Source organism: Emys orbicularis, chromosome 1 (assembly GCF_028017835.1).
Source record: "Emys orbicularis isolate rEmyOrb1 chromosome 1, rEmyOrb1.hap1, whole genome shotgun sequence".
NCBI classification, from domain to species: Eukaryota; Metazoa; Chordata; order Testudines; family Emydidae; genus Emys; species Emys orbicularis.
In genome coordinates this window covers 104181471-104204730 of record NC_088683.1, presented here as the reverse complement: position 1 = coordinate 104204730, position 23260 = coordinate 104181471, and the positions used below count along the sequence as shown (strand labels likewise).

General features: G+C 40.9%; 1 protein-coding gene across 1 annotated transcript in view; it reads right to left on the bottom strand.

The window, feature by feature from the left end:
• The window catches only part of SLC41A2 (solute carrier family 41 member 2), a 78257-nt gene that overhangs the window by 47795 nt on the left and 7202 nt on the right, over positions 1-23260 (bottom strand). Inside the window, exons 2-4 of the mRNA XM_065420067.1 lie at positions 17853-17960; positions 13847-13918; positions 3970-4114 (exon numbers count right to left, since the gene is read on the bottom strand). Coding sequence (XP_065276139.1) covers positions 3970-4114; positions 13847-13918; positions 17853-17960 — 325 coding nt within the window. The remainder of the gene's footprint in view (positions 1-3969; positions 4115-13846; positions 13919-17852; positions 17961-23260) is intronic.

Sequence of the window (23260 nt, the reverse complement as noted above, 5' to 3'; positions counted from 1 at the left end):
ACGTCTTGTGGGAGAGTTAGCTTGGTTCCTCCCACTTTTTTCAGAGCAGCTGCTGCAAAGTGATTGTTACAGAAGTATTTTGCAATTTCAACAACATTAGCCTTTATTTCTGGAACACTGAAGTCTTTGGCTAGGAAGTGCATCAAATGAGCACTGCAACCGTATGTTATTAGCTTGGGACTATCTTCACTCTCTTCTAAATAATTTCTTCTCATCTTGGATACATTTGCAGCATTGTCTGTGACCAAGCTGCCTACTAGACATTTGAATTTTTTTTCACAATTTGTTATAGCTTTTACTGCTACTTCTTGTAAGTATTGTTCTGTGTGTGCATTTCCTGATGTATCAATTGTTTTTGTAAGGAAGACATTCCCTTCTTCTATTGTCACACAAGCACATACAACAGGATCATTGTGGACATTGCTCCACACATCAAGACTCAGGTTAACAATTTTACCCTCTAGGTCTTTTGCACACTGCTCAATTTCTCTTTCACACACTTTATCCAGCAATTTGCCTGTGACATCTGCTCTGCTGCGTGGACTGTATCCTGGTCTTAATGACTGAACCATGTTAATGAAGTGTGGGTTCTCAATCATAAGGAAAGGAGAGTGTTGCATAAACAAACCGGGCAATTTTTTCATCAATTACCTCTTTTTGTAATCTGCTGGTTCTTATCACAAATTTATCTATGCTTGTTTCTGGATGATGGAGATTTTTTTTTTATTTTTGCTACAGGTGATATACTGTGGCTATGTGACATACATGATGTGACTGAAACACTATCATTGGCAGATAACTCTGAATCTATAGAAAATGATAGTGATCTTGAAGGTGGATAGTCTTCAGAATCCTGTATGTTGAGGATGGATTCTCCTAAACAAAATAAGTCAATGCAGTTATTTAATTATTATTACCATACTGCTCATTTAGTATTACTCATTGCATTCACTGACACTCAGTACTACTTTAAAGGTGAAATTGTAACAGGAAGATCTGCCTAGTTCAGCTATTTATTTTTTATCACAACTGCATCTAAAATGATAGTACCATAGAGTAAAAACTATATTTTTTGCTCAAACATGTGAATTCAAGAATAGTCCAGAAGGAAGACAGGCAGTCCTTAAGAGAGAAGTATGAAATAAAAAAGTTTACCAACCTGAAGATCCTGCATGTTCAGACATGTTCCTTTAATCATCTTCAATGCAGCTTCCTCCTGAGAAGGAACACTTCTCATGATGTTGTTTCATTTGGGCAATCAGGCCTTGCATTTCTTTGTTGCACTGTTTGCATTTTGCATGCATGCCTGTCTTACCCACAGGTAGAGGAACTTCATTAAAATATTCCCAAACTGGGTCTCTTTTACGGCCTGCTGCCATTATAGATTTTCCCTTCTGGTGAGAGAATGGTATGGTAGATCTCAAATTAATGAAGGCTACACTCAGAAAGACCTCAAGACTTCTGGAATATGCTGCTCAAAGAGTTTCACTTTTGTTTCTACTGCCTGTCCCTCCCTTCTCACATTTATCTCCAGACTTCTTCTCCTTGTCCAGATCTATTCCGCCCCCAACAATCTTCTATTCACTGAACTTTTTGAAACTTTGCACTTTTAGAGAGAGGTAAGGGATTGACTCTGTGTAGAGGGACAATAGGGTTGAGGTCTGTTATTTCTCACCTCTGTATATTATTTATTTATTTATTTAAAAACATTTCTGCTGTTAACAAGTATGTTATCTCTGGAGACACAAATCCACAGTTTGAGAACTGCAAAACTAAGCATCTCTGATGGTATCTTCTAGACTGAGCACTGAGTCCCATTGGGTAGATAGAAAGATTAACCTAAATAATCTATACAGAAGCTCCTGGAACCCCATAAAATTGGGTCCCTAATCCATGAACTATTGGAACTCATTTACAAAACTTTCTTAAACATTACATGAATATATTATCTCATACTACAGAATTAGAATTTATAATCCCTACTCCATGATGAGATATCTTTGAGCTATAATGTATCTTAATTAAAACGATCTTTAGATAGGTTTTTTCCTCAAAAAGCATTTTATCAAAAAAATCCGATTTAAATTAAAAAAAAACATTTTATTTAAATCATTGATTTTTATCCACCCTGTTCCACAGTCATAAGTACGATTGTGTCTCAGTTCCCATTTATGAAGGAGATAGGCCCATCTCCTTTGTGATATGCAGCTATGGTTCAAAGTGGACCATATTTTCTGTGGGAATGAAAAGCCACTGGGTTCTCTCTGGTTGCGTCCTTGATGAGACATTTGCTCAGGAGTTTGGCATCCTTCCACCTTGCTTGCAATTGAACTTCAGTCTGAATCTTTAAGCTCTTGCATTGCAAGCCAAAAAAGGGTTTTCTGGATTTGAGTCAGAATCTTGGTATGCTATTTAAGACTTCATATACTGGGAGATCCTTGCTCCCTTGAATATGATACGATTTTTGAAGGATTCTCACATCGCAAAAAATTTTGGGGGGTGGATGTACCCCACTACTGGAAGCCACAGTTGTGGTGTTGATTTTACTGTGCCACAATATTGCGAGTGGCAGTGCTGAAAGTTGACAAGTGAAGCGTGGAAGCTATGTATCCATATGGTTGAGCAGTATTCTGTGGTAGAATAAACAGGGGCCAGTGAAGAGATCCATAGGGTTTTTGCAACAGCTTCCCAGGTCATTCCTGCCAGTTTCTTAATGAGATTTACACACATCTTTATTTAGTCATGAATATTTTTCAGGTGCTGGATGTACGTGAGGCTTTGGTCAAATGTTACACCAAGATATTTCAGGATGGTATCGTTTGTTATCTGCTGGCCACAGAAGTCCACATGCAGTTTCACCCTGGCCTTTTGATTATTTAGATGAAGTGCTGGCACAACAGTCTTGGTGGGGTCTGGTTTTAGCCACCAATATTCTTTCCTGGTATTCAGGTCCTTATTTAGGATTTGTTCTTTGACAGATAAATCTTGTGCCTATGTAGTTAGAGCAATGTCATCAGCACAGACGAATTTCTGTGATGATGTTTGGGGAAGGTACATATTAAACAGGATCAGCGCTAAGACTGATCACCGTAGTGGGCTACCATAGAGAGTGTGTGGTCTGCTGAACGGGTCACCCAAGAAAACGTGAAACCTATGATTGATCAGAACTTCTCTGAAGAAGATTATTGTCACAATGCATGGGATAATTGTATTGGCTTTCAGGAAAAGGCTGTTTCTCCATACAGTGTTGTAGGTGGCATATAAGTCTAAGAAAGCTGCTCCAGTCTTGACATTTTGCTGGAAACCCACCTCAGTGTGTGTTGTTAAGAGCTTAGAATCTAAAACCAACCCTTTTTGTTCACAGAGAATCATGACTGGAGTGCCATGTGATTGGATAACATATCACATCACACTGTCTGTCTTAAAGCCCACTAGGATTTGGTTTTTAAAATGTTTCTTTTGCTGTGGACACAATTAGCACCATACTTTTTCAAACTTAAATTTAAACTTAAACATGGTTTCACTAAGAGATTCAATAAAAGGTATAAGTGCTAGGTGGGTGATTGAATATGATGTAAGGTTTTATTTAAAACTCCTTCAAAGAATATGACAATCTATGGGCAAGTATAATGAAGAAGTTGGCCAGAATTGTGGTCATAATTCAAAACCAGTTTAGCAATAATAAACAGAGGAAGCAAATTGCAACACAGCTGTTTCCCCACAAATTAAACATCTTGGAAAAGAGATATCCAGGAAAATCTATGCCTAGGTTCTTTTTTTGATCCAATTTCATTACTGTGATTTTAGTTTTTAGCATGAAAAGTGCAAAGGGTATCCAACTGCCATCTGTCTGCTTCAGACAGATTGTACTCTACTGGGATTTATATCTTAAGTAACATTGTGACACATATACACTTTTTGTATTTACTGAAAAACAGTCACTGTAGAACATTACAAATATATTTTTACCCTGTAGAAGAGATGCTATGAAGGCAGTTGCTACACTGCTAGAACACAAAAGGATTGAATGATCAAGGCGATATTTGCCTTCTGGAATCCAGCCCAGTGTGACTGCTGCCACTGCTGCTAGAAAACCAACTACCGTTGCCTGGACCTAGGAGAGTAAAACAAGAGTTCATTAATATCAGAAAACTTCACCAACTTAAAATAATTGTTAGACATAAACCAATTGCCACCATTCCCTGGCTCTCATGTCTCATGTTTGGGAGGCATCAGAGGAAGTACACTCAGCCACTATGGAAAGGGAGAATTTGTATAGCTCAATTGTGATCTCCCTGGATGATTAAGAAGCAGAATTTATGGAGTCCAAAGGAAGAACGGTTCACTCTTCTTCAATAAGAAAGGCTTTAACAATGATTCACTGCATCAAAGATGGTGAAAGTAATAACTAGGGCTGTCAAGCAATTAAAAGAATACCATGTATTTAAATATTTTTGTATGTTTTCTACATTTTCAAATATATTGATTTCAATTACGATACAGAATACAAAAAGTGTACAGTACTCACTTTATAATATTACACTGGTCTACAATTTTTGAGAAGTCGTCTGCTTCAGAGATAAAATGTGCTATTTATTATGTATTTTGATGTGCTGAATTCAAATATGACAATTAAAACAACTGATTGGCTACTGTTTCTAAGATATTTAAGTTTTTACATTTTATGTCTATGTATATTGTGTAGATAGTAGTTTTAATCATAAATTGTAAACCTAGGTCTTTTCATGTGTTTATGGTTGCTTTATATGATAATATTTCACCTGTCCTGTTTATGTAACACTTTAAAAATCAGCAAAAGGGTTATATAAATAAAATTTATTATGAAACAAAAGGCAAAAAACTATTATGTACATAGTTTAGTCCTATTCAGTGTCTACTCGGCGCTTCTTGGCTTGTCTCTTGTATTCATTAAATGGAGCATCTCTTGTCACTGTCCAGCAATAGTCTGCAAGCATTGATGGGCTCTATTTGCCCTGATAGCGTTTCTCCATTGTTGCAATGTCCTGGTGAAATCGCTCGCCGTGCTCGTCGCTCACTGCTCCGCAGTTCGGTGGAAAAAAATCTAGATGAGAGTGCAAAAAATGTATCTTTAGTGACATGTTACAACCAAGGCTTTTGTACGCCTTGAGGAGGTTTTCCACCAACAACCTGTAGTTGTCTGCCTTGTTGTTTCCGAGAAAATTTATTGCCACTAACTGGAAGGCTTTCCATGCCGTCTTTTCCTTGCCACGCAGTGCATGGTCAAATGCATCATCTCGAAGAAGTTAACGAATCTGAGGACCAACAAAGACACCTTCCTTTATCTTAGCTTCACTTAACCTTGGAAATTTTCCATGGAGGTACTTGAAAGCTGCTTGTGTTTTGTCAATGGCCTTGACAAAGTTCTTCATCAGACCCAGCTTGATGTGTAAGGGTGGTAACAAAATCTTCCTTGATTCAACAAGTGGTGGATGCTGAACACTTTTCCTCCCAGGCTCCAGTGACTGTCGGAGTGGCCAATCTTTCTTGATGTAGTGGGAATCTCTTGCACGACTATCCCATTCGCAGAGAAAACAGCAGTACTTTGTGTATCCAGTCTGCAGACCAAGCAAGAGAGCAACAACCTTCAAATCGCCACAAAGCTGCCACTGATGTTGGTCATAGTTTATGCACCTCAAAAGTTGTTTCATGTTGTCATAGGTTTCCTTCATATGGACTGCATGACCAACTGGAATTGATGGCAAAACATTGCCATTACGCAGTAAAACAGCTTTAAGACTCGTCTTCGATGAATCAATAAACAGTCTCCACTCATCTGGATCGTGAACGATGTTGAGGGCTGCCATCACAGCATTGATGTTGTTGCAGGCTACAAGATCACCTTCCATGAAGAAGAATGGGACAAGATCCTTTTGACGGTCACGGAACATGGAAACCCTAACATCACCTGCCAGGAGATTCCACTGCTGTAGTCTGGAGCCCAACAGCTCTGCCTTACTTTTGGGTAGTTCCAAATCCCTGACAAGGTCATTCAGTTCACCTTGTGTTATGAGGTGTGGTTCAGAGGAGGAGGATGGGAGAAAATGTGGGTCCTGTGACATTGATGGTTCAGGACCAGAAGTTTCATCCTCTTCCTCGTCTGACTCAAGTGAGTCCTTCTCCGTGGGGTACTGGGCGTATAGCTGATGGAATGTTTGGATAATGCACAGTCCGCTTTTTCTTCTTTGACACACCTTTCCCAACTGGAGGCACCATGCAGAAGTAACAATTGCTGGTATGATCTGTTGGCTCTCTCCAAATCATTGGCACTGCAAAAGGCATAGATTTCCTTTTCCTGTTCAACCACTGGCGAAGATTTGTTGCACAAGTGTTGCAGCATATGTGTGGGGCCCATCTCTTGTCCTGATCTCCAATTTTGCAGCCAAAATAAAGGTGATAGGCTTTCTTAACCATAGTGGTTATACTGCGCTTTTGTGATGCAAAAGTCACTTCACCACAAACATAGCAGAAGTTATCTGCACTGTTCACACAAGTACGAGGCATCTCTGCTCACTTTGGCTAAACAGAAACGTGTCCCTTTGCAAAATCAAACACTGACAAAAAAGAGAGCACGACACTGTATGATTTCTAGAGCTGATATAGGGCAATTTGTTCAGCAGAGTGATGTAAGCTTCGTTATGATTGCATCATCCATGACTTCTAGGAATAACATGATGCAATTCATATCATGTATGACGCAATACCAGCTTCAGATTGCATCATTCATTGTTTTGCCTAAAAAGCAAGTACTGTCCCAGTCATAGATCCAGTCAAAGATGTATTTTAGTCATTTCTGATTTAAATTGAGATCCCTTCCCTTTATAACTCACTTATCCTCCGCCATTCCCAAGTCAAGGGTCGTATATACTGACCCAATAGCATATCTTGAAAACTAGAGCCAATCAACAATTTTAAGCATCATTTTCGTTCTCAGTGACCCAGAATTAGTAAAGTTTGACTACATTTATTTCAGAAGCATTTTGGCTGTAGAGCAGTGTTATTATTACAAATATTTGCACTGTAAAAAAGAAACAAAAGAAATAGTATTTTTCAATTCACCTAATAAAAGTACTGTAGTGCAATCTCTTTATCATGAAAGTTGAATTTACAAATGTAGAATTATGTACAAAAAAACTGCATTCAAAAATAAAACAATGTAAAATTTTAGAGCCTACAAGTCCACTCAGTCCTACTTCTTGTTCAGCCAGTCACTCAGACAAACAAGTTTGTTTACATTTGCAGGAGATAATACTGCCCACTTCTTGTTCACAATATCACCTGAAGTGAGAACAGGCATTCATATGGCACTGTTGTAGCTGGCGTCGCAAAATTTTTATGTGTGATATGCACTAAAGATTCATATGTTCCTTCATGCTTCAATCACCATTCCAAAGGACACGCATCCACGCTGATAATGGGTTCTGGTCGATAACCATCCAAAGCAGTGCAGATCGAAGCAAGTTCATTTTCATCATCTGAGTCAGATTCCACCAGCAGAAGGTTGATTTTCTTTTTTGGTAGTTCGGGTGCGGTTTCCACATTGGAGTGTTGCTCTTTTAAGACTTTTGAAAGCATGCTCTACACCTAGTCCCTCTCAGATTTTGGAAGGCGCTTCAGATTCTTAAACCATGGGTTGAGTGATGTAGCTATCTTTAGAAATCTCACATTGGTAACTTCTTTGTGTTTTGTGAAATCTGCAGTGAAAATATTCTTAAAACGAACAACATGTGCTGGGTCATCATCCGAGACTGCTATAACATGAAATATATGGCAGAATGCGGGTTAGGAGACATACAATTCTCCCTCAAATTGTTCAGTCACAAATTTAATTAATGCATTATTTTTTTAACGAGCATCATCAGGAAGCATGTCCTCTGGAACGGTGGCCAAAGCATGAAGGGGTATACGAATGTTTAGCATAGCTGGCATGAAAATATTTTGCAGTGCCGGATACGAAAGTGCCATGCGAACGCCTCTTCTCACTTTCAGGTGACATTGTAAATAAGAAACAGGAAGCATTATCTCCCATAAATGTAAACAGACTTGTTTGTCTGAACGATTGGCTGAATAAGAAGTAGGACTGAGTGGACTTGTAGGCGCTAAAGTTTTACATTGTTTTGTTTTTCAGTGCAGTTATGTAACAAAAAAGTCTACATTTGTAAGTTGCACTTACACGATAAAGAGATTGCACTACAGTACGTGTATGAGGTGAATTGAAAAATACGATTTCTTTTGTTTGCCATTTTTACAGTACAAATATTTGTAATAAATAATAATAATATAAAGTGAGCACTGTCAACTCTGTATACCGTGTTGTAATTGAAATAAATATATTTAAATATGTAGAAAAACATCCAAAAATATTTAATACATTTCAATAAGTATTCTATTGTTTAACAATGTGATTAAAACTGCGATGAAGTGCAATTAATTTTTTTAATCGTGATTAACTTTTTTGAGTTAATCGCGTAAGTTAACTGCGATTAATCGACAGCCCTAGTAATAACAAAAAAAAATTGGGGGATTCTCAGGAGCCTAAAAAGACATACACAACAAAGCTATATCTGAAGGCAAATGGGAGACTACATCTAATACTTAAATAAATGAGTCAAAACATGGGTATTTTATACACCTTCTTAGCACTGTATGTATTTAACTATAATGTATAAATATGAAGCAGGTATTCAAAATCTAGTTAAGGAGCAGCTGTTTTGGATTTAAAGGCAGTCATTTTCTCAAATGTTATAGTAACATTAATACTATTTATTGTCTAACAGCCACTTCACAGTTATTTAAATATTATAACCTGTGAAAGTACAGTATAGAAAGCATTTGAGAGGTCAAGATTAAATGGACTTTACTGGCCAGGGCCGGCTCTAGGTTTTTTGCTGCCCCAAGCAAAAAAAATTTTGGCTGCCCCCCCCCCCCCCCCCCCCGCGCTTTTTTTTTTTGGCTTTTACACATGTTTGCACTTTGCAGTTTTGTTTTGACTGTTTAAAATTTAAAAAAAAATGAAAACAGAGAATTTGTAGTTCGTGAAATAAAACAATTTCCTACTAGTGTAATTTTAACATTTAATTTTAACAAAAACACAATAACAAACAATTTGAGTTCAACTATACACCGTAATGAAAAACTTTAGTGTCTTCCAGTTTCTCATAAATTAAAAGAATTTATATGAACTGAATTTTTCTGGTTTTTATACTTGTGTAGTCATTTAATTTTAACAAAAACACAGTTACAAACAATTTGAGTTCAACTGTACACCGTAATGAAAAACTTTAGTGTCTTCCAGTTTCTCATAAATTAAAAGAATTTATATGAACTGAATTTTTCTGATTTTTATACTTGCGTAGTCTTTTAATAAGTCAGTGAAATCTAAATTTTTTGCAATAGTACTTTCAATTGAAATTAATGCCAGTCCTGACATACGATTTTGAGACATGGTGGACCTCAAATAATTTTTTAGTAATTTCAGTTTTGAGAAATTGCGCTCACCAGAAGCCACTGATACTGGTAATGTTAAAAGAATGCGTAATGCTATAGCAGTGTTTGGAGTGAAAAAATCATTTCTTGCTATAAATTCTAATACTTTTAGAGGAGAAGTTTTAGGACTTATTAGCTCAGATAAAGCTATTAATTCATCATACAATTCTACTGCATCAATGTCAGCAGTGTTATCAGTACTGAGCGCTAAATGTAGGTCTTGGCACTGCTTCATGAGGTCTTCTTTGGAAAACTGATTTTTAATATTTCCAATATCATATAAAATTTCGAAAGTTTCACAATGACCATGCAACTGACAAAATCTTTCTTCAATGGAAGTTATAGCTACATCCAAAATACAATAGAAATATTCAACTTTAAACCTTTCGTTTGGATCGAGAATAGGATCATCATGAGCCTCATAACAAAACTGTCTTGTTTTTTTCCGAGGACGAATGAATTTTTGAGGTGCAAACGTTGGTTCAAAATCAAGATCCTCTGCTATTGTTGTTGCTTCTTTGACAGTTTCTTCAAATCCTTCATGTGAATGGTATTTTTTTAAATATTCCAGCGTTTTATTCAAAATCATCTTTGCCTCGGATATGTCTATGGTTATGTTCTGCACAACTTTGCTGGTCAAATTAATTTGATTTAGAATATTGTGCCAAATAACCGTGCAACATGAAAATTGAAACTGCATCATTTTCTGAGCCAATGTTTCAGCTTCATGTCGAAATGAAGGATCATATGACAAGTCCTGGCTTATTTTGAATAGTGCATCGTAAATCTCTCCTGATGAATATCGGAATGGTCTAATAGCTTCTATCCTGCTTTCCCATCTAGTTTGACTCAGAGGTTTAAGTGTGAGTTTTTGTTCAAGATGCTTCTTCAAGACTGCCCAACGGTGTGTGGAAGCACTAAAAAAGTTGTAAATTGCTTGCACTGTGGTAAAATATGAAACAGCATCTTTAGATGATTTGGCGGCATCACTGACAACCAGATTGACCGAATGCACATGGCAAGGAATGAAAAAAGCTCGATTGTTTAAATTCAATATTCTTTGCTGTACACCTGCATGTCGTCCTCGCATGTTTGAGCCGTTATCGTACCCTTGGCCGCGCATATTTTCTAAAGGTATTCCATAGTGTTCCAATCTCTGTAGAATTACATCTGTGAGGGCTTTCCCAGTAGTTTCATTCACTGGTATAAATTCTAGAAAGTGTTCACAAATTTTCACTTCTGCATTTTCATCAATTTTCAGAAATCGTAAAACTATTGACATTTGTTCGGTTTTGCTCAGATCTTGAGTACAATCAACTATAATTGAGTAATATTTGGCATGTTTCAAATTCGATAAAATTTCATTACGCACTCCATTAGAAATTAATTCTATTATCTCATTTTGTGTATTTTTACCCAAATAATGGGTGTGAATCTCTCCATCTTTCACTCTTCGTACATGCTCAGCCATAACATTATCAAATTTTGCCAATAACTCAACCAATTTTAAGAAATTTCCATTGTTATTCTCATATAAAATATCCGAGGCTCCACGGAATGCGAGGCACTGTTCGGCTAGGAAATTAATGATTGCCAGTAAACGTTCCAACATTGCTTGCCAACGTAGAATTTCTGAATTTAGTTGACGTTGCTGTACCGCATCGATTGTTGTACCGGTACGTAATCTGTTTGACAGCTCAATCCAATTTGTCAATGAGCGTAAATGATTTTTTGATGTTTCATGTTCTTTCAAATGCTGTTGCAAATTTCGCCAGTCATTAAAACCTGCAGTTGCCAGAAAAATGTCTGAGTTACAGAACAGTTTGCAGCAAAAACAAAAAACTACATCTTTGGTCTGTGAATACACTAACCACGATCTATTAATTTGTTCCCCATTTTTCATTTTTTTCTTCATACTGGATGGCATAAATCGACGATTTGACTCATTAAATGGATATTCAAATGTAGGATCTAGTTTTGAAGGACTTTTCACAATAATAATTCGCATTGTATCAGTAATTATTGTCGGCCATGTACTTGGATCCGATCCTATGTCAGTCTCTCCACCTTCCAATAATTGTTCTTCAGTTTTAGATTTGGATAACAGTTCTTCATTTCTGGACTCTTCAGCTGAAGTAGTAAATCTTTGGATGGATTGTGATTGTTCGTCTTTATCAGTTACTGAAGATAATCTTTGGTCAGATTGTTGTTCATCTTTATCAGTTGATAAAGGTAATCTTTGGTTCGATCGGTCTTCATCAGTTGATGAATAATCACCTTCAATGCATTGCTTAGAGCTTTCTCCTTGATTGTCGACTTTTTTAAAATACTTTTTTGAAGTACGAGATAGTTTTTCTAATTCTTTTTGCCGTTTCTCTCTTTGTTGCCGGTAAGCAGCACCAGAAAGTCATTTTCGTTTTTGTCCCGGCATTTTAGCCCTATAACCACTGGCACCAACACGAAACGGAAATTAGCGCGAATGGCGCCGACAGGGCAGCACAGTACACACACGTAATTGTGATTTGAGTGACCGTGTCACAACATGACATGATATTTTTCACGTCACACTCCTATTGCACTACTGTACTTGCCGTAGATAAGGCGCTAGTCATTGGGGCGAGAGAGCTCCCCACGAGCTCGGATACACACTGGACCCAGCCCTGCTGGCGTTTTCCCAGCGCTGAGGCCGCCCAGCTGGGAGCCCGAGGGGCATGCAATGGAGAGAGCTCTGTGGCTGGAGGAGCCAAGGAAGAGGTGCTGGGCTTGCTGGACAGATGCTGCCCCTCTCTGCCAGGTCACTTGCCCCCTGCAGGGGGGGAGGCAGAAGGAGACTCCAGGCACCGGCACCCTGAGGCCACCCTGCTGGGAGCCCGAGGGGCATGCAATGGAGAGAGCTCTGGGGCTGGAGGAACCAAGGAAGAGGTGCTGGGCTTGCTGGGCAGATGCTGCTCTTCTCTGCCAGGTCGCTCGCCCCCTGCAGGAGGGGAGGCAGAAGGAGACTCCAGGCACTGGAGTGCTGTGAGGGGCTGGGGAGGGAGGCAGCAGCCTCTGGGGCTCCAGCAGGCAGAAGCTCCCCAGGGGTCCTGGGGACCCTCCCGCCTGGCCCGACTCTTACCTTGCTGCAGATCTGGCCTGAGGTGGAGTCATCTCTGGTCACCGCCGCTCCCAGGGCCAGGGGTTGGGGCTGCTGCTGGATCCCAGCCCTGCTCATCCTTGGGCTTCGCCTTGGCCCTGGCATGAGCTGGGCTCAGCCCGGGCTGCCGCTCCGCTCCCCTCTCCCCTCCCCTGGCAGGAGGCGGCGCAGAGAGGAGGAGGAGGAGGCAGAGGCGGGGACAAGCCGAGGAGGAGCAGACCGCCCGGGCGCCATGTTCCCCCGTCCTCTGCAGCCGGAGCAGGGCTGCGCTACCGGCTCCCGCCTGGGGGGGGGTGGCCGCTTCCCGCTGCCTGCAGGAGAGCGGCGTGAACAAGCCGAGGAGCGGCCCGTCCTCTGAAGCCGGGGCAGGGCCGCGCTACTGGCTCCCGCCGCTCTCCCGCTGTCAGCACCCACCCCCCAGGCGGAGCCGGTAGCGCGGCCCTGCCCCGGCTGCAGAGGACAGGCCGCTCTTCGGCTTGTTCACGCCACTCTCCTGCGGGCAGCGGGAAGCGGCCATCCCCCTCCCCTCAGGCAGGCGCCGGTAGCACGGCCCCGCCCCGGCTTCAGAGGACGGGCCGCTCCTCGGCTTGTTCACGCTGCTCTCCCACGGGCAGCGGGAAGCGGCCACCCCCCCCCCCTCAGGCAGGCACCGGTAGCACGGCCCTGCTCCGGCTTCAGAGGACGGGCCGCTCCTCGGCTTGTTCGCGCCGCTCTCCTGCGTGCAGCGGCCACTTCCCCCCCAGGCGGGAGCCGGTAGCTCAGCATTTTGCCGCCCCATACATTTTGCCGCCCTAGGCACCAGCTTGTTTAGCTGGTGCCTAGAGCCGCCCCTGTTACTGGCGATGGAACTATTTTTTAATCATCCCTAGAAATAGTCTCTTTCAAAAAAAGAGATGAGATATATTTGACAAGGCAGGATGGGAAAATGTACATGGATGTTACCTGTACTATACCTTTTACTGATAAAACCGCTCTATTTCTGCTGCAAGTCTGTGTTACTTTAGAAACTGACTATATACTACCATTAGAAATTAGAAATTAAAGTGAAGTAAGTTAACTCTGAACTGATTGAGTGTTGCAGTGTTGTATCCTTTAACTCTTTTTCTCTTGTCGGCATCAAAAATTGTGCTGGGCACTTTAAGTAACTGTTCTTGTGAGAGTATGCCTAAATGAGTAAGTTGTACTTACCTGTTTTAAGGCCAAATTGCCAATTATTAGGTTCCACTTCTCAATGGGAGAATCCATTTTCCCAACATTTACCTTTCAAAATAAGAAAAGTGGATTTTAGACATTTAAATTTAAATTTATGGTACCATTTATTAACTTTAAGGTTTAGTAGTAAAGTAAAGGTAAGAACAGCCATACTGGGTCAGACCAAAGGTCCATCTAGCTCAGTATCCTGTCTTCTGACAGTGGCCAGTGCCAGGTGCCCCAGAGGGAATTAACAGAACAGATAATCATCAAGTGATCCATCCCCTGTCACTCATTCCCAGCTTCTGGGAAACAGAGGCTAGGGACACCATCCCTGCCCATTCTGGCTAGTAGGCATTGATGGACCTATCCACTATGAACTTATCTAGTTCTTTTTTGAACCCTGTTATAGTCTTGGCCTTTACAACATGCTCTGGCAAGGAGTTCCACAGGTTGACTGTGCGTTGTATGAAGAAATACTTCCTTTTGTCTGTTTTAAACCTGCTGCCTATTAATTTCATTTGGGACCCCTAGTTCGTGTGTTATGAGAAGTTACTGTAAATAACTCTTATTTACTTTCTCCACACCAGTCATGATTTTATAGACCTCTATCATATCTCCTCTATCATAAGATGTGTATGATCATTCAGTTGTCATACTAGAAAAAGGTTGCTGTAGTACCCATTCTTTAGATTAATACAAGTCAATAACATGCCTGCATAATTTCACTGAACACAACTGCTAATAAGATATTGATAAGACATGAACAATATTTTACTTGAAAAGTTTTTCAGGAGGATTAATGCTTAAATTCAGCTATTTTAAAAGAATTAAAAATTAGCCATCTTTATATAGTGATGCGGCTGCTGTTCAGTTAAAATAGCATCTACAAAACTACCCTAAACTGATGGGGTTTGATGAACAAAAAGTCTTGCCAATTAAGTGTTTCTCACACACTTTTTAGCCAATTGCATTGTGAATGCTACTTAATTTCCACGAACACACCCAAATACACCAGCTATCAGATCAGTTGGCAGAAAAAAGAATTGTGTCAATGTTTAATGTTTAAGGACAAAGTCAGTCTAAAATACCCCTAAGAGCTTACACTCCATGGGCCTCATAATATAAACATTTATGCACGCAACTTCCCTTCAACTTCCCTTCAACAGAACTACCTAAATGAATATAAATACATGTGCGAGTGTTTACAAAATCAGGTTCTATAACTGAGAGCAGAATTTGGCCTCCCAGTTCTGGATTTACACCAATGCAACTACATTATTGTAAATAATTTCACAATCCAGTTCTGAGGCTGGTACTTGAGAATATCCAATATATTTCAAATGAAACTTTTTAAAAAAACAACAACAAATCCCTTCATACAAGATCTTCCACAATGTATTTCATATTTCTTTAATATTTATTTTTTTGGTGAGAGCAAAACTAACACAAAATGTGGAGACTCATGCAATCACTGAACACTGTCTGAGGACATTTTAAAAGGCTTTTGAGCAAACTGGCCAGACGGTCATGTTTTCTAGCAAAGATACTATGTTGCTTAAACTTTTTTTTTAAGTTCATTAATTTATATACCATGGGATAAAATATCACTTTCTAAATAAATTAATTAAAGCCCTGCTGTCTGGTTTTCCCAGTTGAATGTTTTTAAGTTGGTTCTTACTGCTGTTACTTTTCTATTTTGCTCTTGCTGCTTTTGGTTTAGGAGGAATGTTGCAGGTCAGAGGGAACACCCAGCTAAACTCACTGAAAGTTAATTATAAGGTACTTTATCACAACCTACAATATAAAGTAAATATGTTAGTGTTCAAAGTACACTCAATAAAAGTCATAAATAGTCCTATAGAGAAGTAGAGCTCTCAATTATTTCTTACTGGCATTCTTAATAAATACATCTGCTAAACCAGCTGTATAATGAGTTATGGGTAAAACATGAGGAGTTTCTTCCTTAGTAGGAGGAATCCTTAAAAAACACCAAGGTTTGCCTGAGTGGACATTAACATCCTATAGCAGTTTTAATTAATATAGGTGTTTTCCCTAGAATCGTCTGTTCTGATGCAGAACCCTAGCTATATTTAGTCCAGGTTTACACTTTACCGGTATGGCTGTACCAGTACACTATGCTGAAAAAGCGTTCTTAGTGTGGGAACAGTTTATACTAGCAAAACTGAACATTTACTGATACAGCTTATTTCACTTGGGGAGAGGAGGAGGAGAGTGGTTTGATGGAATAAATTACACTGGCAAAACCCTAGGGCAGGGGTCGGCAACGTTCGGCACGCGGCTCGCCAGGGTAAGCACCCTGGTGGGCCGGGCCAGTTTATTTACCTGCTGACGCGGCAGGTTCGGCCGATCGCGGCCCCCACTCGCCGCGGTTCGCCGTCCCGGGCCAATGGGGGCGGCGGGAAGCAGCGCGGGCCGAGGGATGTGCTGGCCGCAGCTTCCCACTGCCCCCATTGGCCCGGGACGGCGAACCGCGGCCAGTGGGGGCCGCGATCGGCCGAACCTGCCATGTCAGCAGGTAAATAAACTGGCCCGGCCCATCAGGGTGCTTACCTTGGCGAGCCGCGTGCTGAACGTTGCCGACCCCTGCCCTAGGGGCTACTGGCAGCATAGCTATGTCAGTCACAAATCACACTTCATCCACACCCGACTGACAGAGCTATGCCAGCAAAAGTTTTAGTGTAGACATGGCCTTAGATCTAGTTAGCCTGGATACTGCCAAGTGATGAAGTGGAGGTGAAATCTACTCAGATTTTAGAGAGGACTTGAAATAATATGCTTAAAAAAAAGTCTCCTGTTTCAGCCTGTTTGGGGGTTTTATGTGTGTTTTCAAATTATCGAGAGGTAGTGGAAGGATTCCATCACCACCTCTCGAGTCCAACATTACATACGTAAACCAGAGAAAGTATTAAGAGCCTAAGGGTATATCTACACAGCAAAAAAGACCCATGGTGGGGAGTCCAGGTCAACTGACTCAGGCTCCTGCTATAGGGCTAAAAATAGCAGTGCAGATATTTGGGCTTGGATTGGACTGCTATTTTTAGCCTGCAGTGTGAGCCCTGAGACTTTGAGGATCTGAGACTCGCTGCCACAGAGGGTTTTTGGTTTTTTTTTCTGTGAAGACATATCCTAAGTCACCTTATTTGACTTCAAATTGAATTTTGGGTTCTCAGCACTTCTCTGAATCAGTATCCTAAATGACTATACTCTGCCAGCCAGAGCTTGGATTGGGTCAGTATGCAAAGGTACAACATTCAGGTACCTTTCTGAAGCTCCTATCTTGTTCTCCAGAATCTTAGCTTTCATTTTTTTATAATGTCAGTCTCTAGCTGTTATGGTTGTGAAGAAAGCTTCCAAAATATAAACTGAGTGTAACCAATGCAGAGAGGACTTGGTGAGTCTATGGAGAGCCTGCAACAAATTGCTCTTAGAGGTGTGAACTGTCCCATACATCTCAGTGAAGTGATCATTCAGATGCCCAATGATACTTTAAATGTCGACATTGTTAACTATTTCATTCTTCACATAAGAAGAGAGAGAGGATCATAGATCTGCATAATTTACTTTGAGTGATGTCTTGTTTTGGTACCACGAATGGGTGGTGTTTAGGAGATACCAACACATTTTCCCCTCCTCCCCCATGAAGCCTATGAGAACCCATTGGCATATTCAAACCCAACCAACAGGGAACCAAGGTCAAGGATCCCAGTAGAGCACAAAGCATGCATGATCATATCTGGAACACTACTCAATCTGTGAGCAGTCTCTCATTTTGGTGACTCACATGGTAGAGATTATTTTGTGGATGGAGTTTGGAAGAGTAACATATTTTTTCCCGTCCTTGCTATGGGGACCTCCTGCAACACGTAAATAAACTAAGCCAGGTTCTATTCCAGAAAATTAATTTTGTCTTTTTATATTACAAGACATGTGAGAAGAGGGGAAAAAAGACATGTGAGAAGAGAAAAAAAAGATTACTTACTGCAGTTGATAGTCTAGATGCCAAGGTCATTTCCAAATTACCTTTGAGACCAAGTAGTGCAGGAACCAAGATAAAAACTTCAGTAACATTTCTGAACACTTCCCAATGCTATTTAAAATACAGGTAAAGAAAAAAAAAACCTTTGTTTTAAAAAAAGGATCCCTTCACATTCTACAACACTGTTTTAAGGATGGTATAGTATTCTGATCTCAACAGATTTCAGAACACCAGGGTAAAGTTTACAAAAATATCTAAGTCCCATTTTCAAAAATGACAGGCACCTAAGTCTCATGGAAAGTCAACAGCCATTTGGAAATTTTTCCTAGGTTAGTACTTGGGATAAGAGACCTCTACTAAAAACTTAGGATAAGTATTGGCCGTTCAGGTGATGATACTCTTTTCTCTGAATGAGTACAGAACACGCTTTCTTTTATGATGTTGAGGGTTCTTTGCTGCTGTCTTTTGGATGCGACAAATCTGGGTTCCTCGCTACATCTTGTCATTAAAGCATGCATCACACTTATTGTAGGATTAAGGGTGTAAAAACTTACATTGGCCAAATGGTAATTCAGTTAGTGTCTGAAAGCCAATCAAGATCTTTTAATGAAAGGCATTGAAGTAATAATAATAACAACATAAAATATAAAATAATAATAATAAATAATAAAACAAAAAGTCAAGGTCTGTCTCCCTTTATCAGTTCTGAGTTGCCTTAATATAGTCGGGGAAAGGCAAAGCTGATCGTTCAGTGAAGTGTATCTAGTGATTACAGAAGGGGATTGGGAGCCTACATTCTATTTCTGGCTCTGCCACTGACATATTGTATAATGTTGGGAAAGTCACTTAACTCATCTGAAAAATATCAATCTCCTTTAAAGAGTGTTGTGAGGGTTGATGAATTAATGTTTGTAAAGCTTTTTGAGATCATCAAATTAAAGATATGACAGGATGTGCAAAATAAAATAAACTGAGGTCATTCAACAATTTAAGTAACTTTACTCATGAGTGTTAAGATTTACAGATATACCCAAAGGAGATGCTAATGCAGGGGTGGGCAAACTACGGCCCGGGGGCCGCATCCGGCCCTTTGGACATTTTAATCCGGCCCTCGAGCTTCCTCTGGGGAGTGGGGTCCGGGGTTTGCCCCACTCCGGTGCTCCAGTCAGGGGCTTGCCCCGCTCCGTGCGTGCTGTGGCTCTGCTCGGCTCCCGGAAGCAGCAGCATGTCCCCCCTCCAGTTCCTATCCATAGGGGCAGCCAGGGGCTCCGCACACTGCCCCCACCCCAAGCACTGCCCCCGTAGCTCCCATTGGCCGGGAACCATGGCCAATAGGAGCTGCAGGGGTGGTGCCTGTGGACCGGTCAGCGCGCCGAGCTGCCTGGCTTCCAGGAGCTGCTTGAGGTAAGCACCGCCTGGAGCCTGTACCCCTGACCCCCTCCCACACCCCAACCCCCTACCCCAGCCCTGATCCCCCTCCTGCCCTCTGGACCCCTTGGTCCCAGCCTGGAGCACCCTCCTGCACCTCCAACCCCACCCCAGAGCCCACACCCCCAGCCGGAGCCCTCACTCCCTCCCACACCCCAACCCCCAATTTCGTGAGCATTCATAGTCCACCATACAATTTCCATACCCAGATGTGGCCCTCGGGCCAAAAAGTTTGCCCACCCCTGTGCTAATGAATTTGTCCTACTCAATCACTTTAACACGTATAATTCTCACTGACTTCAACAGGGAATACATACTCATGTCTGAAGTCACATTACAGTTTTAAAACTAATTTTTTTTATCTGACCACTATTACCTGTTTAGTTTTTCACCATTTTGTTGCCATTATATAAGCTGACACAATGCTAACAGAATAATACACTATTATAATTAAATATCTTGACCCAGGAAATGTGAAAAGGTATGTATTTTTATCACAAAGATAGAGAGGTACAATTACTTCCCTGAACTTTTAGGGCAAAATACCTTTTGTGGATATAAAAGGAAGGGCCACATAAATCTCACCCTAAGCGAGCAGTGGATATGTAACGAGGCCCTGAGAGCTAAGACAGCCCGTATTAAGAAAAAAGCCACTTACTCAGAAAGGGAGTTGAACAAATAACATTCTTTACTCAGGTTACTTCTTGGCAAAACAGAGCCAGTTAAAGCATGAGAGAAAAAACTCAAATAATCATTTTATACATCTTACCTATAAAAACTACATTAAGCTCCTAAATCGATACAGCTGGCATTGATGCATTGTCCTCTCATTTAAAAAAAAATAAAGGTTGAACTGAGGTAGTTGGAATGTTCTGTCTGTCCTGTTCTTTGTGTTCATTTTTATATTCTTTTTGCATATATCTTGAGGGTTTTTTTAATAGTATGTCATTTCCAGGTGCATTTTCAATAACACTGCTGGTGAGTCAAAGGTACCATTAGAAACTAATATGAGATTTAATCTATTTCTATTTAAAAAGTGGCTGCAAATTAAAGCTTGGGATAGAAGTTACTACAATAATGGATTAAAGGGATATTATCAACCTGAAATCTAGTCAATTTTTTTGTAATGAGTTAAAAGTAGTATCAGTTACCATACCTGCCCTTGAGTATCACTATCAATTTTACAATCATATGTTCTTATTTAAAAAAAAAAAAATCTCTCCCCAGTTGCTGTGTAAAAGCACAAAGCAAGAGAAATTGTGAACCTAATGAACCAGAAAGTGCCAGCAAATGCACCAAGTATACAACTGAAAAAAAATTATCCTCTAATCTCTGTCAACTATAGTAATCTTAGGTATGGCTCATAACAATAAGTATAATATTCAGACTGAAGCATAATTTTCAGTTGACGACATCCTTTTAAGTCACTCAGATTCCAGTCTGACAAAGACTTGAGCTGTATGCATAATTTTATGCAAATGAGTATTCTTGGGCCTTGTCTGCACAAGGAAGTTGTACCAGTTTAACTAAATTTGGTTTTTAAATCCATGTATTTAAACCAGTTCATATACTTATTTGAGCTAAATCAACATAAACCAGTTGTAAACTGATTTATGTGTGTCCATAGAGGGCTTTGTACCAATTTAACTAAATGGATTTAAAAAATTTTTTTAATTAAACGGAGGCTACTTTTGTGTTTAGACAACACTAAGACTACATATGTGCATGGAGTTATGTACATGCTTAAATCTTTACAAGATCAGGGTTTTAATCTTAAGGAAGGCATTGTAGAAATCTGAGTTTAAAGAAAATTTAGTCTTTTTTTCTGGTTTAAATTTTGCTTTGAAAATGTGTTCTCTGTCAAATTTTAAGTACTAGTACTTAAAAAACGACTTGACTGAGTTTAAACTACATATTGTAGTGACACATTATAAGGAAGCAATAGTATTTGCATACCAGTTTTGGTTTCCTTTTACTGGTTTACAAGACAGTCATTTTCTTTAGTGTAATTACATCCTGACTAAACTTTTGATTCTGTTTTATTTGCTCTAATTTTTGAGACCCTGAACAACAGAGTATTCTTTTGTTTGTCATTGTGTGCACTTTCTGGATTCTCAAATAATACTTAGTTTCAAATACAAATAAACCTATATTTTTCCCTTGGAGGTAAGGAATTCAGTGGATTCATATCTGTTAAAACAGATTTCTGTGAACTCTAATTGCAAAGAGAGGGAAGAGGTTAAGTTTTTATTTATACAGAATTTCTGAAACTCTACCACTAAGCAACTCGACAGAAAATAAAACAAAATAGCCCTCAAGGAAGGAGGAAAAGGCAAGGAACTGAGCTAGTCCTTTCTTAGGTTTTAGCTTCCAGTGAATTTTTTCAAACATTACTGTACAAAGAAACATTGCATAAACAGTTAGCTGTGAATCACATGACTATAATTCCACTGAAGTGCTGCTGATGACATCTTCAACTCAAGTGCAAAACTAAGGTTCAAGTCTAACAACCTTCATCTATTTCCGTAATCATCAGTTACAAGAATACTTCAGATTAGGAGCCTGAAGCTATGTGGAAATTCAGCTTTCAAAACTGAGAGACAGTCTATTTCAGTCTGAACACCTACCATCAGTTGGGGCTCTTTCCTCAAACCAGTGGGATCTAGCCCTGCTGAATTCTGACATAATTCCATCACAGGGCAGAGTACTAGAGGTGTAATCTTTGGCCCTGTCTATACTATTAAAGTTAGTGTGCAGTTTTGATAGAGGCACACAATAATAGATTACTTAAGAACCATACACTCACCTCCACATACTGCAAATACTCTAAAGCAGTGGTTCTCAACCTCTCCAGACTCCTGTACCCCTTTCAGGAGTCTGATTTGTCTTGCGTATCCCAAGTTTCACCTCACTTAAAAACTACTTGCTTACAAAATCAGACAACAATACACAAGTGTCACAGCCACTATTACTAAAGCTGCGAGTCTCTCACAGAGGTCACATAAGTCACAGATTCCGTGACTTTCTGGGACCTTCGTGACTTCTGCAGCAGCCAGGGGGGCCAGTCACACCAGCCACTGCTGGGGCAGTCTCGGGCCATCACACCCCGCTGCCCCAGCAGCAGCAGGAGTTTGTGTGTGGGAGGGGGCTCAGGGCTGGAGCGGGGGTTGGGGTGCTGGAGGGGGTGAGGGCTCTGGTGAGCACTTACCTCAGGGGGCACACTGGAAGCGGCGACATGTCCCTTGGCTCCTAGGCGGAGGTATGGCCAGGCAGCTCTGCGTGCTGCCTCCGCCCACAGGCGCCGCCCCTGCAATTCCCATTGGCCACAGTTCCTGGCCAATGAGAGCTGTGGAGCTGGCCTTGGGGTGATGGCAGCATGCAGAGCTCCCCTGGCCACACCTCTGCCTACGAGCCAAGGAACATGTCGCCGCTTACAGGGAGCTGCACAGAGCCAGGTAGGGAGCCTGCCTCCCCACCAAACCCCGCCCCCAGCAGCAGCGGGGGTCCCGGGCCATGCACCGCAGCCTCTCCATCCCAGCAGCTGCGGCGGTCCCGGGCTACCCCGACTCCCGCTCCTCCCAAGACCCGCAGTGCCCATGGGCTGTTCCCTGCCCCAGAGCACCAGCGGCGTCCCCGGGCCACCTCCTGCCCCAGAGCACCCGTGGTGCCCCGGGCCACCCCCTGCCCCAGAGCACCCATGGCATCCCCCGGGCCGCCCCCTGCCCCAGAGCACCCAAGATTTAGTCAGGTATATAGAATTTATATGTGAATTTTTGTTTACTGCCCGTGACCTGTCCATAACTTTTACTAAAAATACCCGTGCCTAAAACGTAGCCTTAACTATTACTGAAAAACTGCTTACTTTCTCATTTTGGCTGTATGAAATTCTAGTTTGTACTGACTTTGCTAGTGCTTTTGGTGTAGCCTGTTGTAAAATTTGCCAAATACTTAGATGAGTTGATGTAGGGTTACCATTCGTCCGG